At 39.2% G+C, this 18,509-nt stretch overlaps 1 protein-coding gene across 12 annotated transcripts in view; it reads right to left on the minus strand.

Annotated features, from left to right (window-relative positions):
• dtnba (dystrobrevin, beta a) overlaps positions 1-18,509 on the minus strand; it is a 60,570-nt gene that overhangs the window by 4,820 nt on the left and 37,241 nt on the right. For 7 of the 12 annotated variants that reach the window (NM_199709.2, NM_001324537.1, XM_073932174.1 and 4 more), the window contains 13 exon segments: positions 2,643-2,732; positions 2,828-2,999; positions 6,303-6,399; positions 6,940-7,053; positions 10,089-10,162; positions 10,358-10,448; positions 10,575-10,661; positions 12,443-12,514; positions 14,957-15,081; positions 16,501-16,667; positions 16,830-16,935; positions 17,376-17,530; positions 18,435-18,509. The exon segment at positions 18,435-18,509 is cut by the window's right edge and continues 11 nt beyond it. In NM_199709.2, coding sequence (NP_956003.2) covers positions 2,643-2,732; positions 2,828-2,999; positions 6,303-6,399; positions 6,940-7,053; positions 10,089-10,162; positions 10,358-10,448; positions 10,575-10,661; positions 12,443-12,514; positions 14,957-15,081; positions 16,501-16,667; positions 16,830-16,935; positions 17,376-17,530; positions 18,435-18,509 — 1,425 coding nt within the window. 12 annotated transcript variants of the gene reach the window in all.

Consider the following 18,509-nt stretch of genomic DNA (forward strand, 5'->3'; position numbering starts at 1 on the left):
AGTAAAAGCAGTTTTAAATTTTTAAAAACAATTTTAAGGTCAAAATTATTAGCCCCTTTAAGCTATATATTTTTCCGATAGTCTACAGAACAAACCATTATTATACAATAACTTGCCTAATTACCCTAACCTAATTAAACTATTTAAGCCTTTAAATCACTTTAAGCTGTATAGAAGTGTCTTGAAAAATATCTAGTCAAATATTATTTACTGTCAACATGACAAAGATAAAATAAATCGGGTATTAGAGATGAGTTATTAAAACTATTATGCTAAGAAATGTGTTGAAAAACATCTCTCCAATAAACAGAAATTGGGGACAAAAGTAAACAGGGAGGCTAACAATTCTGACTTCAACTGTCCCTAATAAAATTACCCAAATGTAAAATCAGAATCAAAACAGAAAATATAAAAATAAGATTAAAGTTAACTCATGAAACATTATTAACACAAAAAAAAACATCGCATAAAAATGTATTTACTCATTCATATATCTATGATGATAATCCAAAAGTAGTCAAATTGACATGAGTTGTCTATTTCAGTTTTTTAAGTTCTCTTTGTGGCACTTGATATTTATAAATTCTCAATATATTTACAGTATTGTGTACACTAATTGTTGAATGTAAAATATTTGAATTGATTGAGTACTAATTTGCTAATTTTGGAATATATATAAATATACAATAGGAAAAATAGGTATTGAACACGTCACCATTTTTACGTGTGTCTAAATTGTCTGACTTGAAATTTTCACCAAATGTAGGTAACCACCAAAAATCCATTTATGTAAAGCAAACAAACTAATTAGTTTACAAATAAAGTTGTGTAATAAAATGAAATGAGGCAGGCAAAAAAGGTATTGAACACATGAAGAAAGGAAGGTTTAAAAGGCAGTGAAAGCCCAGACAGCAGCTGAAATCTCTCAGTAGTTCTTCAGCAACCCTCTCCCCTTCCTCATTGTAAATAAATATCAGCCGCTTCAGTCCAACATCTACATAAGCATTAGGATGGAGATGAACCCAGAGGTGGACATTTCAGCAAGACAATGATCCAAAACACAGCCAAGGAGACTCTCAAATGCTTTTAGAGAAAGAAAATCAAGCTGTAGAATGACCCAGCCAATCACCTGACCTGAATCCAATAGAAAATACAAAATAGAGCTCAGATTTGATAGACGAGCCCCACAGAACCATCAAGATTGCTGACACAGTCTGTGAAAAACTCACACCTATGCAAGGCATGTGACTTCATTCTCCATATGAGAGGCATCTTTAAGCTGGCAGCACCAAAAAAGCCTTTTGTATGAAGTTTTAAATGCATTTTAGTAGTTCAGTGCTTTCTCCTTCTGTCATTTCATTGTTATTACACATAAGTCAGTTTCCTGATATTTTTTGTTTTGTTTTATTTTTATGTTTGTATTGTTTGGGTTTTTACTAAAATCTGGTTCAATTCCATGTCAACAGCTCTTTAAGAAATATTATTCCCAGGAAAAAAAACATGACGTGTACAAACATACATTTAAAAAAAGTATAGTATAGAGCAGTGGTCCCCAACCCCTGGGCCGCGGACCGGTACTGGTCCGTGGCTCAGTCAGTACCGGGCCGCACAAGAATTAATTTTCTTTAAGTTGGCAGATAAAGTAACTGCATTTAAAGCCAAACTGAGGCAAATTGGACATGTTTCAAACATTAGCAGGGATTTTGTGTGAGACTGAGCCTGCGCCCTCACTCACCAAGCTGGTGCACGATCATCAGTCTTCGCTGTTAAAGGAGTTTGAGCGCTACTTCCCAACCTCAAAAGACCCACAAACGGCTAGGGAATGGATACGTGAGCCATTTGTCAACAAACCAGCTGAATCCAGCATGTCTGTGCAAGAACTGCTGGAGATCGTAAATGACGGCGGCCTTAAAACAGTGTTCGAGACAACAACTCTGCCGGTGTTCTGGATTAAAGTAATGGCAGAATACCCAGAGATCGCCAACACAGCGCTGAAAACCCTGTTGCCATGTCGAGATGTACATGATATGTGTGTTCTGGCGCTGACAGGCTGTTTCACGGGCACACGCAAAGCTTAAAGGTAAACAAACAACGGCTTATCGTAAGCATCTGATCGACGATTATTTACACGGTTGGCATTAAGATGAACATATAATCGTTACCTGCCTAATTTCTATCAGCTAAATGTGTCTGGAAAAATATTCAAAGGCTTTTATTCTCATAAACCGCGCGGATGTGAACGCGTCTGACTGTTCTGATTGGCTAAAGCAGACGTCTCACGTCAGCACGTTCTAGACGTGCACACGCTCGTCCAACCCCCACCCCGCAGTAAAATTGTCAAGCGTTGACCGGTCCACAGTTAGAAAAAGGTTGGGGACCACTGGTATAGAGAATGTGTTTTTGCAAAAAGGGAGTTATGAATTAAATGTAAAATAGTTTAACATGGCTACAGAAAGAAAGGAAAGAGAAAAAAAGAAAAATCCCAAAGGGGTACATGAAAAAGAAATCCAAGTGAATGCAGAATATTAAACAAAGCACTAGTTTCTGAAGTAAAGTTTCATATTTTTCGTCTGCTTTGAAAAAAAAAACTACCCATAATGCAACAGGACAGATGAGGAACAACTTTCTGTGTGCTTTCAAACCTGAGTTAAGCTCTTTAACCAGTGATGACATGGTGTTCGTGATTGAGTCCGCCGCCACCAGGAGATCATTTCGTAGGTTTCTGCGAGGTCCTGTGGAATACAAACATAAAAATAAAGATAAATCACGTTCCATGGTTTATTAGATATAAAAACACTGCTTTATCAATTTAAAATGAAGATGTTACCCTGAGAAAACGCTTCCTGAACGTCTCCACCCACTCCAGCTAAAGAGTCCTGGGGCCCATGGGTGGGGGTGTGGCCTGTGTATGTGGGGGCGGGGCCTGAGGAAGGTGAGCGAATGGGCATCGGCATGGAGCGAGGGGAGGCGTGGCTTGGGGAAGAGCCAGCGGCTTGAGCCTATGAGAGAAATCAGATAAACATCTGCTAAACAGGTTCAAACTCTCACTGTGAGTAAATGTGTGTAAAGTCTGTTTATATTAACAAAGACTTTATTTTCTGTTAAAACTAAAGCCAATCAGGAGAAATAAGAGAGAAAGTAAACAAGACACACGAGATGCGTTATCATTAGTGAGAACACACAGCAGCAGACACTGGAAGTTAAACATCAGAAGGAAAAATATATATATAAAGAAGCCCAATTGAAAAAAATAATAAATGGAAAAACGATGGAAAAAAAAAACTGTCCCATACATGAACAGTGACCAATTTCTCTCACATGCACAACAAAGATGATCATTTCTTTTGTGCCTATATTTATTGTCTTACTAAAATACTCATATGTCTTAACATACAGTGCTCAGCATATACGAGTAGACCCCTCACAGATCTATCTTTTGAATGTATATTTTCTAAAGAATGCTTTACAGCAGGGAGCTATTTCTGTTTTATTTAGGCAAATGCATTTTTTAAGAGCCATTAGGGTCCATCCGTCTGTCTGTCTATCTATCTATCTATCTATCTATCTATCTATCTATCTATCTATCTATCTATCTATCTATCTATCTATCTATCTATCTATCTATCTATCTATCTATCTGTCTGTCTGTCTGTCTGTCTGTCTGTCTGTCTGTCTGTCTGTCTATCTAAAAGAGTTCAGATGCAAAAACCTCTGCAAAAAGCCATTTGAAATCTCCTTCAAAAATTAGCATTTTTATAAGTGTGTTTTTATAAGTGTGTAGGTGTTGTAATTTCAAGTTTATGGTAAAGAATACACTCTTTTAAAGGTCTTTAAAATGATATAACTCAACATAATCATAAGAGTCTGATGAAAATGCTAATTTTGGATGGAAATTTTAGACGGCACTTAGAGGTTTTTGCATCTGAACTCTTCATATATAAGCATGGTTTCCGCTTCACTAATTCTTCCATGGCGAGGCGCCATGCCAAAATTGATCCCGCCACGGCTACATTACAGCTTTTCATTCATAACATTCTGTCGTGTTCCTTTTTTTTTAATAGCAGGTTATAGTTGCACCAAAATGTATTAAAAGGTAAGTGAATCATAACAGTGCAAACTTTTCTGTAACCGTAGTAGTGCTGTGCGCTGTTTGTTTAACTCTTTAAGGTTACGTGCTGACTGACTGGTTGGCTGACTAACAGGTGCGTGATGCGGGAGGCCAGCAAACACGACGTATAGCCGTTTCACTTTACTTTAAGACACTTTTAAGATAAGGCTCTGTGGGTATTTTTGGAGACATTCATAAATATTCCTAGCAAATCTAATAAATGTTGGAGACATACTTGTTACATGAATGCACTAAATAGGCCAGTGATGATATAAAGCCACATCGCACTGCTACGAGTGTGATGTTGCATTTATACAACACTTCGACAGCATAATCGTGTATATAAAAAGGAAAGTCAAACATGGAGAGTCTAAAAACCGTTTTGTAAGAGAAATTACTTTTTGCCATTCATTCACATCTGCAGCTGACGTAAGAACAGCAGAAATCATTACTAATTCACTAATGTAACTTTAGAGCGAGTATTTGAATGATTCTCTAGAGTAATGTCTAAAGCAGTGGTCACCAAACTTGTTCCCAGAAGGCCGGTGTTCTGCAGATTTTAGCTCCAACCCTAATCAAACACACCTGAACAAGCTAATTAAGGTCTTACTAGGTATACTGGATACATCCAGGCAGGTGTCTTGAGGCAAGATGGAGCTAAACCCTGCAGGGACACTGGCCCTCCAGGACCAGGATTGGTGACCCCTGGTCTAAAGTGATGACAAAACAGGTGATTTTGCTCACATTTTAAGATTATGAGGCTGAACAGCATGAAATGCCATCAGTCTACAGAGATTTCCCAGCATTTCTCTGTTGCAATTGGGAGATCACAATAATACCATATTATAAATACAGCACTGCAACAACATACAAAAGAGAGAGATCGAAAGAAAAGTTTGCAAAAAGGAATGGGCAAAAAGACTTGAGGCTGTAATTTCTGCCAAAGGTGCATCAATACAGTATTGAGCAAAGGCTGTGAACACTTTTGTTATGGATTTTTGAGGGTTTTTTTTTTATTTTTTTTTATAAATATCCAACAATTTCAAAAACTCTTTGTTCACATTGTTATTATGGGGTATTGTGTGTAGAATTTTGAGCAAATAAATTAATTTAATACATTTTGGAATAAGGCTGTAACGTTAACATTAAAAATATGGAAAAAGTGAAGCGCTATGAATACTTTTTGGATGCACTGTATATCTGTTTAATTAAACTTTTTAGTTTAAATGCACCAAAATGATTGGCTATATTCAGTGAGAAATGGATAAAAATATTAATGTTTGAGTTGAGCACTATATATTCAGTATATATAGCCCTACTGCTCACTCATTCATATTCATAACATTACATATGAGTGAGCAGTAGCATCATTTTGGTTTTATAATTTTATTTACTAATTTTTATAATAATTTATATCTTTATTTATGTACTTAATTACTTTCTCTCTTAATTTCATAACTTCAGAGTTAATCTGAGTTCACATATCGTTATCCAGCATGCTAGCTAACGTTACTTGCACATACACAGTAAATCACACTTACAGCTTGTCTCTGCTCCTCATCCTACAGGACCAGAACAGAGACAGGGGAAAAGAACAGAGAGACAGTGGGAAAACAGAGGAAAAGATGATGAGAGCAACTATTATGACGTCTGAAAAGAGAAGAAATGGAAATAGAGAAGGAAACTAGATCAAGTGTGTGAGGAAAGACGGCAGCTCTGATGCTAAATGCTAACGAGAGTGCCGCCCTCTTGTGGGGCAAAACGGTTGTTGCTAGATTGGGATACAGCTGCTGCCGGATGTTATGAAAGAGAATTATTCATATTATTCACAAAAGTATTCATTATTTGTATTTTAATATGGTCTACCCCAAACCTCAACCCTCACAGTAATGTAAAAACATTCATTAGAACATGGATTATTTATATTAAGTGTAGTATAAGTATGCAAATTGGTACGCAGCATATTATTGCAAACTCTACTATGGTTTAAAAAGTTTAACAATAAGTTAAACAACAGTAACATAATCAAATGTTCTCCATTAATTAAGTATTTTGAATGATTTTACATTAATGATAGATACAGTTTATTGTACATTTGTTGTATATCATTGTATATCAATAGAAATAATGCTTGAAATGTCCCTGTAATTCTGTCTTGAGTCATGTGTGTGTGTGTGTGTGTGTGTGTGTATACCTTCAGTAGTTTCATGAGTCCTTCTAGCTGCACCATGAGTTCTCTTCTGCTCTCCTGTAGAGACGACATCCTCTGCTCCAGCTCATCTTTCCTCTGCCTGTAAGCACACAAACACAACCACTGTTTTCTAAAATATCCATACTGCCATTTAAAGGCAAACGTCAGCAACTACTAATTTGTGAGCTTTGAGCATGAAGTCATAAATGTCGTAGGTGTCTATATATATATATATATATATATATATATATATATATATATATATATATATATATATATATATATATATATATATATATATATATATATATTTTTTTTTTTTTTTTTTTTTTTTTTTTTTTTTTTTTTTTTGCAGACTTATACATCACCTGAAAGCTTAATGAATAAACTTCCCACTGATGTATGGTTTATTAGTATAGGATAAAGAAGATATGGTGGCATGGTGGCTCAGTGGTTAGCACTGTCGCCTCACAACAAGAAGGTCACTGGTTCGAGCCCCGCCTGGGTCAGTTGGCATTTCTTTGTGGAGTTTGCATGTTCTTAAGTGCTCCGGTTTCCCCCACAGTTCAAAGACATGCACTATAGGTAAATTGAATAAACTAAATTGGCTTTAGTGTGTGTGTGTGTGTGTGTGTGTTACCTGAGCTGTCTGAGTTCTGCCAGCAGTGTGGGGTTCTGCTGGACTCTTTCTGGAGTCGGCTGACATGCCTGTTCATGCTCCACTCGCAAACGCTGGATCTCCTGCAAAATCTCTCTAAAAACACACACACAGATGAATGTTTTATCACTTACACACTCACTTTAGACTGAACCCCAACAGACAGACATGGCTTCTGAAGGTGTGCATGTATAAGTTATATGCATTTGTGTGTGTATATGTATATGTATACGTGTTTGTGTGTGTGTATATGTATAGATGTTTGTGTATTATAAATATATATGTATGTATGTATGTTTGTGTGTGTGTGTGTGTGTGTGTGTGTGTGTGTGTGTGTGTGTGTGTGTGTGTGTGTGTGTGTGTGTGTGTGTGTTTTGTTATGTTTCAGAGCGTAATAATTATTTGTTTATTTATTTTATATATATAATTATTATATATACACATATTTGTATTGTGTTTATGCATCTGGAGCTGATGTTGTGTTGCGCACTGTGGAGCAAGCGCAGGTCTCTCTTTCTCTCTCCTTCTAGAACTTGATTGCGGTCCAGCTGTGCTGCGAGTGGGAGCGTATATAAGCGGAGAGAGGAACAAAAGACAGATCTTTCTGCTCGGTGCAGGTCGCAAATCTCCGTCGTCGTTGCCGTTGCTGTTGTTCGAGCGTCTCCTATCTCCTGCCCCAGATTGTTTGTTGAATTAGTGGTGTGATTGACTGATTTAGCTGACAGTTTATTTCTTTTCTAAACTGCCCGCCGTATTAGATCTGAGCCTGTGTGCTTTGTTTTCACTTATTAAAATTATATAATATTTTTGGATTTAAATTGAAGCTGTAGGATGGCAATTGCCATTTAATTTAAAAACGTTTTCTCTTGGTTTGTGGCATCGAGGGAGAAAGGAAAGTTTTGTTTTAATTTTATTTGGGGTACTTTTAATTTTAACATGTAAGTTAGGATTATTTCCCCGCCAGTTAGCGTGCTTTTTGTTTATTATTTTGGCCTGGATTCCCTTCTAAAGAGATGCTTCCGAGACCTTTATTGTTTAAAAAAATAAACCTTGTTATTTCTTGATAAACTTGTTATGATCATTGTGAGCTGGGACAGGAGAAGGGGAAGTATTAAAAAGTTTAATTCATTTATTTATTTATTTATACTTTTGTTATTGTTCCCGCCAACCCTAGACTGGCCGGAACGTAACACAGACCAGGGACCTCATGTATCAACGCTGCGTACGCACAAAAACTTTATGTACGCCAGGTTTCACGCTAACGTTTGGATTTACTAACGATGCCTGGCGTACGTGTATTTCTTGCGTGTGTTTATTTTATTTCCATTGGTGACTCCTGGAGGCAATTGTGTAAATTGCACACTACAAATGGGATCAGATAATGCGCATGTCTAGCAGGTATATAATGTCTCCATACCATACAGTTGACCAGCCAAACATTAAAGCGCACCTTGCAGCGATCGCCGGTTTTCCCAATGTAATCGGAGCAATCGACTGCACGCACATTGCTATAAAGGCGCCACCTGAAGACGAATTTGCATACACAAATCAGAAACATTTCCATTCAATAAATGTGCAAATAATATGTGATGCTCAAATGGGCTTAACATAATACACACACTTATTAATGACTCCTACTTGTCTTCCTCGTGATGAAGAAAAGGCAAAATCTGATATGTAATAGGGGAAACAGAAGAACGAGTTTATCAGATGCTGGATTCGAATAGGGTTCATGAATGACAGTGTCAAAACATGTTGTCATGCGCATTACGAGCTACGCCACTCACGCTGGTGAATACCGCCCTCTTTAGCTTTCTTGTCTCTGTCGATCAAACGGGCATATCACTCAATTAGCTCACTTCAACGACAAACTTGCAATAACACAGTTTTTCTCCGGTCTACCTCTAATAGGAGCACCTCCAATTCACATTCTGTTCAAAGTTTCTCTTCTTGCTTGCTTTTGCCATTTTTTGGCTTTTTCGTTTGGTTTTGCCAAAGTAGAGTCATTAGCATATTCATACGGTGGAGGAGGCAGGGAGCGGTTTTGCGCTTGTGCGCTCAGTTTCACGTTCATACGGATGTACAAAGAGAATATGCGTGGGATTCCGCGCACGCAGTGTTTCATACATCTGAATATTTTACTGCATAGGCACGTAAACAGCTTTGTGCGTACGCAATGTTTTAGTATGAATTTAATGCAAGTCTTTGTACATGAGGCCCCAGGAGAAAACGTTTTTAAATTAAATGGCAATTGCCATCCTACAGCTTTAATTTAAATCCAAAATTCATTTTTCTTGTCGGCTTAGTCCATTTATTAATCCGGGGTCGCCACAGCGGAATGAACCGCCAACTTATCCAGCAAGTTTTTACGCAGCGGATGCCCTTCCAGCCGCAACCCATCTTTGGGAAACATCCACACACACACTCATACACAAAGGACAATTTAGCCTACCCAATTCTCCTGTACCGCATGTCTTTGGACTGTGGGGGAAACCAGAGCACCCGGAGGAAACCCACACAAAGGCAGGTAGAACATGCAAACTCCACACAGAAACGCCAACTGAGCCGAGGTTCTAACCAGCGACCTTCTTGCTGCGAGGCGACAGCACTACCTACTGCGCCACTGCCTCGCCGAAATCCAAAAATATTATATATTTTTAATAAGTGAAAACAAAGCACACAGACTCAGATCTAATATGACAAGCAGTTTAGAAAAAAAATTAACTGTCAGCTAATGAAATCAGTCAATCACACCACTAATTCAACAAACAATCTGGGGCAGGAGATAGGAGACGCTCGAACAACAGCAACGGCAACGACGACGGAGATTTGCGACCTGCACCAAGTAGAAAGATCCGTCTTTTGTTCCTCTCTCCGCTTATATACGCTCCCACTCGCAGCACAGCTGGACCGCAATCAAGCTCTAAAAGGAGAGAGAGAGAGAGACCTGCGCTTGCTCCACAGTGCGCAACACAACATCAGCTCCAGATGCATAAACAAAATACAAATCTGTGCATATATAATAATTATATATATAAAATAAACAAATAATTATTACGCTCTGAAACGTAATATCTATTTGTGTGTTTGTTTATATCTATATATGAATGTGTATGAGTGTGTGTGTTTACCGGTTCTTGTTCTCCAACTGCATGATGAGCTCTCTTTGCTGTTTGTTGGTGTCGTAGCTGAAGTCTGCTGGTCTCTGGGATTCACAAGAGCAGCGGGAATAAAGAAACATGACAGCCACTGTTTGTTTATTTATGATTTGTTGAAAACCCCATTTAGAAAACCCCCGTCTGCACAGGTGAAATCGTTCATCTTTATTTCGCTATAATAATAATAAATGCTTATCATTTAAAAATGACGTCTGTGTTAATAGTAACTGCGTTCAACTCACTGCTGTGTGTCCAGGATCTGTGGCCAGACGAGACGCGTAGCGAGCGATGAGTTTGTGTTCTTCATCTGATCGGACAGGACTGTCTAATGCACTACAAACACACGCACAGACAGAAAATATTATTACATATACAAGACCTTAAATAACCTTGTCTGTCGCACACGCACAAACTCTCTCAAACAAGCACTCTCCCTCAAAGACACACACACACACTCACCGTGGGCTGCTCTGGAGTTTGTTGACATACGCAGCGATCAGAGCATGTTCTTCATTCATTCGCTGAGCTGCAGCCAGAGTCGGCAGTCTGAACACACACAAAACCCAAGTTTAAATGACAGATTTGTGTGTGTGTGTGTGTGTGTGTGTGTGTGTGTGTGTGTGTGTGTGTGTGTCTATTAAAATAAGTTTGCTATTTAAAAATAAGTCTGTAATTAAATAGCATCTTTTGTTTCATTACTAAAATGTGAACTGTTGCTGCATAAATATTAAAAACATGACAAAGTCATTTAAAACAATTGCCCAGTTAGTTTTATAAAAGAAAAATAGCATTTAGATTTCACCAAATCATTCAGCCTTCAGCATTAGCAGTAATAACTACAACAACTTTATGACTTCTAGGCTGTATTACTGTAATGCTCTGTTTGCTGGCTGCCCAGCATCCTCTATTAATAAACTTCAGCTAGTACATAATGCAGCTGCCAGAGTTCTTACCAGGTCTAGAAAATATGATCAAATCAGCCTAATTTTATCCTTCTTACACTGGCTGCCTGTTACGTTTCGTATAGATTTAAAAATATTGCTTCTTACCTATAAAGCTTAATCTAGCTTAATCTAGCTCCTGTTTATCTAACCAACCTTCTGTCTCGCTACAATCTAACCCGATCTTTAAGATGTCAAACTCAGGGCTTCTGGTAGTACCTAGAATAGCAAAGTCGAGTAAAGGAGGTTGAGCCTTCTCATTTATGGCTCCTAAACTCTGGAATAGCCTTCCTGATAACGTTCGAGGCTCAGACACACTCTCATAGTTCATGACTAGATTAAAGACTAATCTTTTTAGTAAAGCACACACTCAGGCCATGACTTAGCGGTATGCTACATGAATGTGCTCCACGCAGGTTTTTGCATCTTGTTTATATACACTATGAACAGCAGATACACTAATTATTCTCTTTATTCTCCATTTCCACCTAGGAATACTCATCCTGAGGCCCTTAGACAATGCAGCACCACTGATGAGATCCAAGACCAGCGACGAGATGATCCCAAGGTTTCCATAATTCTGGACCAGGCCGTATCCTGAGCTGCTGCTGTGGTGGTCTTGGAGGAGTGAAGAGCATGAGACTGATTCCTATGACGCTCCGGGGAGAGAAGAGTCTCGCTGACGTCAAGCTTCTCCAGGGCCTAGACTGCAGCTCTGCACAAGGCGTTTGGCCAGAGGAGAAATGGTCGTGCCCTACTGAGCCTGGTTTCTCTCAAGGTTTTTTAAATCTTCACTTTCGCCAATTGAAGTTTTTTCCTCGCCGATGTTGCCACTGGCTTGCATGGTTCGGGATCTGTAGAGCTGTGCATCGATGGATTTGCTCTTCAGTGTTTGGACTCTCAGGAGTGATTATTAAACCACACTGAACTGAGGTAAACTGAACTAAACTTAAACACTGAAAAAAAACACTGAACTACACGATTTCAATTTACTATGATCTTCTAAGTGAAGCTGCTTTGACACAATCTACATTGTAAAAGCGCTATAAAAATAAAGGTGAATTGAATTGAATTGAATTAAAGCAGTTTCATCACCAGCAAAACATTTACGAATAAGTAATCGATAATTAATGAATATTGTCTCAATTCCATAGCAGGCATTCGTTTTTGTTGATAATAACTAAATTAACTATCTATAACTACAAGATGACCAATATTATTAGAGAAATAAATGACCTATAAAGTGATTCTAGGCAGCACAACAAGATGGAAAGTTGAAAGATGGATAAATATAACTTTTAAACCTGAAGGTCCACATGAAAATAGAGAAACTATTAGAGAAAATAGAGAAGCTCCACCATCTGAAAGGACAAAGTTGAAGTTTACCTCTTAGTGGGGGAGGAGCCTGTTGAAAGGGGCGGAGCTGGTTCATTCATATTTCCTATTGGACGGGGAGGCCTGAAAAAAACAACAACAACAACAACAATATAATTTATTGCAATTATTTCAATCCAAGTTTTAGGAAACACAAATAATTACTTGACTTCAAGTTGGTCATTTGGTATCAGAAGTGGCTTATATGAAAGGCAAAGGCCTCTAGATTACGCTTGTATTACCAAAATAAAATATGATCATGATCAACCTTGATTTTTAATTATTTAATTGGGACAGTAAGATCTGACTTTGCTTACACTTAACATAAATAATGTCCAGTATAAAATATAAAGTCAAGTTGCAGTGGAAACAGAATGACTATTGTGTATGACTCCCATGAGCTTGGAGGACTGCATCCATACAGCTTTGCAATGACTCAAATCGCTGATTAATAAAGTCATCTGGAATGACAAAGAAAGCGTTCTTGCAGGACTCCCAGAGTTCATCAGCATTCTTTAGATTCATCTTCAATGCCTCCTCCATCTTACTCCAGACATGCTCAATAATGTTCAAGTCTGGTAACTGGATTGATCAATCCTGGAGCACTTTGATAATGCCAAACCATGGTTTTTCCTTCACCAAACTTGACTGATTTCTATAAGAATCTTGGGTCCATGTGGGTTCCAACAGGTCTTCTGCAGTATTTGTGATAATGGGGATGCAGTTCAACAGATGATTCATGGAAAAAAAAAATCGATCTTCTGCCACTTTTCAATGATCAACTACAATAAATAAAAATGTTTATTGGCTACCTACAAAGTCCTGAACAGCTTAGCTCCCCAGTATTTTAGGGAGCTCCTGGTGTATTATAGCCCATCATGTCCTCTACACTAAATTAATTCTGGTCAATTGATTATTCCCAGAATATCAAAATCAACAGTAGGCGATAGATCTTTCTCATATCTGGCACCTAAACTCTGGAACAGCCTTCCTAGCACAGTTCGGGAAGCAGACACACTCTGTCAGTTTAAAACTAGTTTAAAGAAACATCTCTTTACATTAGCATACACATAAAACACAAATGCTTTTGAAATCCTCCAAAGGATTGTTAGTGTGCATTATGTAGAGCAACCGGAGCTGGGAACACTTCCCTAAAGACATTATAAATTGAACGGCATCTACATTTATGTTTGTCTGTTTTTCATTATCCCCGTGGTGTCCATAATCCTGGACCAGGCCGTATCCTGAGCAGCTACTGTGGTGGTCATGGAGGAGTGGAGAGCATGAGACCTGTAAGACCCCAGTGACAGAAGAGTCTCCGCATTGATCCTGAAGAGCCAGTCGTTACACCAGCCAGGGACCTCTTCCATCGGCAGCTTCTCTACGATGGATGTCCAGCATTCTCCAAGCCTCCAGCCCCTAGACTGCAGCTCTACACAAGGCGTTCAGCCATAGGAGAAATGGCCGTGCCCAACTGAGCCTGGTTTCTCTTGAGGTTTTTTCCTTTACTTCCGTCAACTGGTGAAGTTTGTTCCTCGCCACTGTCTGCACTGGCTTGCTTGGTTTAGGACTTTTGGAGCTGCGCATCGATGGATTTGCTCTTCAGCGTTTGGACTTTCAGCAGTGAATATTAAACCACACTGAACTGAACTAAACTGAACTTCAACACTAAAAACCGGACTGACAGTTTCAATCTACTAGAACTTCTATGTGAAGCTGCTTTGACACAATCTACATTGTAAAAGGGCTATAGAAATAAAGATGAACTGAATTAAATATTGCACTTTTGCACTCTAATATTGCACTCTAAATTCCTGCACACTGTAATGTACTAGAAAACAACTAAAAGGAGACAAAATGAAAGAAAAATATGAAGAAAGAGTAACTTTAAGAAGACAGTAATTAAACCTGCTGTCACTATTGATTCTGCATGTTCATTTAATTTGAAAACATTAGCTGATGTTGAGAAATGTTCATGGACACTCTTGAAAATACCACACACACATACAGGTCAGTCATGCACAACTAAGAGACTGAAGCAACACAGAGAGAACGGACAGAGACAGAGAGCGGGATCCTGGGAAAAAAAGATTGGGATGGAGACAAACAGAGAGCAGAATTAAGACAAAATGAGAACTGACCTCCCGTCTGTCCGCTGATAATAAAAGCAAACGGGTTCTCTAACTGTGTGTGTCGAGTGATTGCGTCTGACCCACATCACCGAGTGCACACAGACAATGTGATCATGTGATGCCAAGAGCCAATAGAAACATGCCCACTGCTTCCAAAATGGCCATGGTGTGTGTGTGTGTGTGTGAGGGAGAGAGAGTGTTTGAGAGAAAAGTAGAGAGAGTATGTGTGTATGTGTGTGCTTGAGAGAAATAGAGAATGTGTGTGTGTGTGTGTGTGTTAGAGAAAGATAGAGATAGTGTGTGTGCACCCTGGTTTAGGTCGTTTACAGGGACAGAAATGTGTATAATGACATAATTTAAAACACCAATACCAACGTGTGTGTGTGTGTCTTACACTATGTTGGACAGATTGAGGGGTTTCTCAGGGTATTCTGGGTAGATGGGGTGGGACGGTTCTCTGCTCGGCACACAGCCCAAAGACTTACTGATGGCACGACCCAACTTCTTAGCTGGAGATTTCTGAACACACACACACACACACACACACACACACACACACACACAAACACACACACACACACACACACACAAACACACACACACACAAACACACACACACACACACAAACACACACACACACACACACACACACACACACACACACACACACACACACACACACACACACACACACACACACACACACACACACACACACACACACACACACACACACACACACACACACACACACACACACAGAGATATCAGACATCCACAATAATAAATAAATATAGAAAACAAAAGAACACTTTTAAAAGAACACTTTACGTAACACATCACTTAATTAATTAAAAGAGATTAAAGTCACTTTAGGCGATGCAATTCACTTGTACTGCATGTCTTTGGACTGTGGGGGAAACCCACAGGAGGATACCCCAGAGGAAACCCACGCGGATGCAGGGAGAACATACAAACTCCACACAGAAACGCCAACTAACCCAGCCGAGGCTCGAATCAGAGACCTTCTTGCTGTGAGGCGAAAGCACTACCTACTGCGCCACTGGGTCGCAAATAGACAATATCTTTAAGGGTTTTTATTTTCTTTATTAGTCAATTAATAATTTTGTTTAGCAATGAAGCTTTCCATCACAAAAATAAATAGTGTTTAATATACATTATAACCTGTGTGTGTTTCCTCCGCAGTCCAACGACATGCGCTTTACACTCACCGGCCACTTTATTAGGTACACCTTACTAGTACCAGGTTGGACCCTCTTTTGCCTTCAGAACCGCCTTAATCCTTCGTGGCATAGATTCAACAAGGTACTGGAAATATTCCTCAGAGATTTTGTTCCATATGCAGATTTGTCGGCTGCACATCAATGAAGCGAATCTCCCATTCCACCACATCCCAAAGGTGCTCTACTGGATTGAGAACTGGTGACTGTGGAAGCCATTTGAGTACAGTGGACTCATTGTCATGTTCAAGAAACCATCTGAGATGATTCACGCTATATGATATGGCGTGTTATCCTGTTGGAAATAGCCATCAGAAGATGGGTACACTGTGGTCATAAAGGGATGGACACGATGCTCAATTGGTACTAATGGTCCCAAAGAGTGCCAAGAAAATATCTCCCACACTATTACACCACCACCAGCAGCCTGAACCATTTATTCAAGGCAGGAGGGATCCATGCTTTCATGTTGTTGACACCAAATTCTGACCCTATCATCCGAATATTGCAGCAGAAATCGAGACTCATACCAGGCAACATTTTTCCAATCTTTTATAGTCCAATTTTGGTGAGCCTGATAAAGTGGCCGGTGAGTGTATATGAACAATAACTAAACCATTTAGCAAAGTGTGACACAATTAACTAAATAACTGCGCAAGTAAGTAAGCGGATAAGCAAAATAAAGCTTTAGCTCACCCAGGATGAATGCTCCTTCATGTCATGATGGTTGCTATGGTTTCCGCTGGCGTGACCTCGCCAAAAACAGTTCTGACACAGCTGATAGTTAAAACACTGCTGACAGCGATAGCGAAACCCTGTCATGCCGTCCGACCGACAGAACGAACACGACACCGGATGATGGACTGCCAAAGAGAGACATTTAATCTGCTGGAATTCATGAATATTCAAACAGAAAATGAATATTCATAAGCATGGTGTGACTAAAATTGCTGTTTAGTCACACCAGTGGAATATGAATAATTAAGAGTAAATATCATGCATGCATGTGTGTGTGTGTGTGTTACCGTTCTCCACGTTTCCCATCCGATGCACCAAAGGAAGCCAAATGAGACACTGAGGAGGAGGATCTGACATCAGAGCATCCAAGAACATGTTCAGCATTACTTTCTTCTGTTAAACACACACACACAAACCACTGACTTGCATTTTCAGGAATCACTCAGGACCATAGTTTCCATCTTACTGAAAAAAAAAAGATTTGCCCTTGTAATCTTTAATTGAAACCTAAAAACGCACTTCCTGTTTGTTTTCAGTTCAATTCTCAGATTAGGTCTGTCTGAGGTATTGGGTGTGGCTAACATTCTTAACCACGCCCCTCCAGCTGTTAGTTTTGACAACAAACGCAATTGTTGTTTGCTAGTTTCAGCTGGACGCAAGTGTCGTTTTTACGTCTGAATGAACGATTGAATGATTGTTGCGTATGTAAATGAGCACCAGTTTACCTCAGATTTCAGGCCATTTCCCAAAACCTGTCAGCGAGCAAAAATTTGTGCAGTGTGAACTCGGCATAATACTATGACAAAGAGAAGGAATGCATCGAAAATGGTTACTTGTTGAGGGAAACAGGATCTGGCCAGATGATCCAAGTATCCGAACGACGGGCCTTCAAACACGGCAGCAGGAAGCTTCAGCGCCTCCCTTAGGAAGTGGTCAAACTTTGACATCTCCATCGCACCGTGAGAATCTGATATCTGAGAGAAAATATCTGACACACACACACACACAAACACACTTGTTAAAAAGTCCTATGAAGTGCTTTGAATTGAAACATGACAGAGTAGCTCCTCCCCTTTTCAAAAAACAGCCAATAGCATGTTGTTTTATCATTGCTCTGCCAGTAAGCATTTGAGCTCAAGCACATAAATTGAAAAGCAAATGAGAAGCATCATGATGGGGGCGGGGCATGTCAGATACTATAAAGCATTCGATTGGTCAGAAGGTTTGATGAGAAACTGAAGTATGAAATGATGTCAGAAAAATCATTTATAAACTATTAATACCACAAGCTTTAGATGTTTATATCTTCTAATATGTGAATTTTTCCATCGTTTTGGAGCACACTAGCTTATAGATATCCTTAAGACTAACATACTTATCCTGACATCTAAAAAACTTCACAGGAACTTTAAGGCCCAATCCCAATTCTACCCCTTCGCCCTCGTTTTGAGCGTGCGTGCCAAAGGGTAGGGGTGTTCTAATTCTCTTAAGCTTGAAGGCGTAGGGCTAAGGGGATGGGGTGAATAGCCCTTCAAACGAAGATTTTACAGAACCACACTCAAAACCAAGGGGTAAGAAAATTTCCCAGAATACACCTGCCACAGCGGTAGCATTGCTGAACCCGGAAGTAAGGAGATCCACAAATGAGTATTTTTCGTCATTATTACGTTTTAATATATTCATAACCGTGTTTATGTTTTACCATCATGCTTTAAAAAAAAAAGCTAAATTTCGAAATCTATAATCCATAATCATAACTCCGGTACAGCCGTCACACAACATTCTGTAATAAAAAATAGAATTGGGATTGGGCCTAAATCTGCCACAGAACATGAGTGTTGTCATGCATACATGTGTCCACTAGTGGGCAGCACTGCTGAAATCTCACTTACAGCGAAGTTTATCCACCAGTTTCCCTCCACACAGCACCGAGAGCATCATCTTCACTGAAAACACCGTCAGCCTTC

Source organism: Danio rerio, chromosome 20 (genome assembly GCF_049306965.1).
Source record: "Danio rerio strain Tuebingen ecotype United States chromosome 20, GRCz12tu, whole genome shotgun sequence".
Lineage (NCBI taxonomy): Eukaryota > Metazoa > Chordata > Actinopteri > Cypriniformes > Danionidae > Danio > Danio rerio.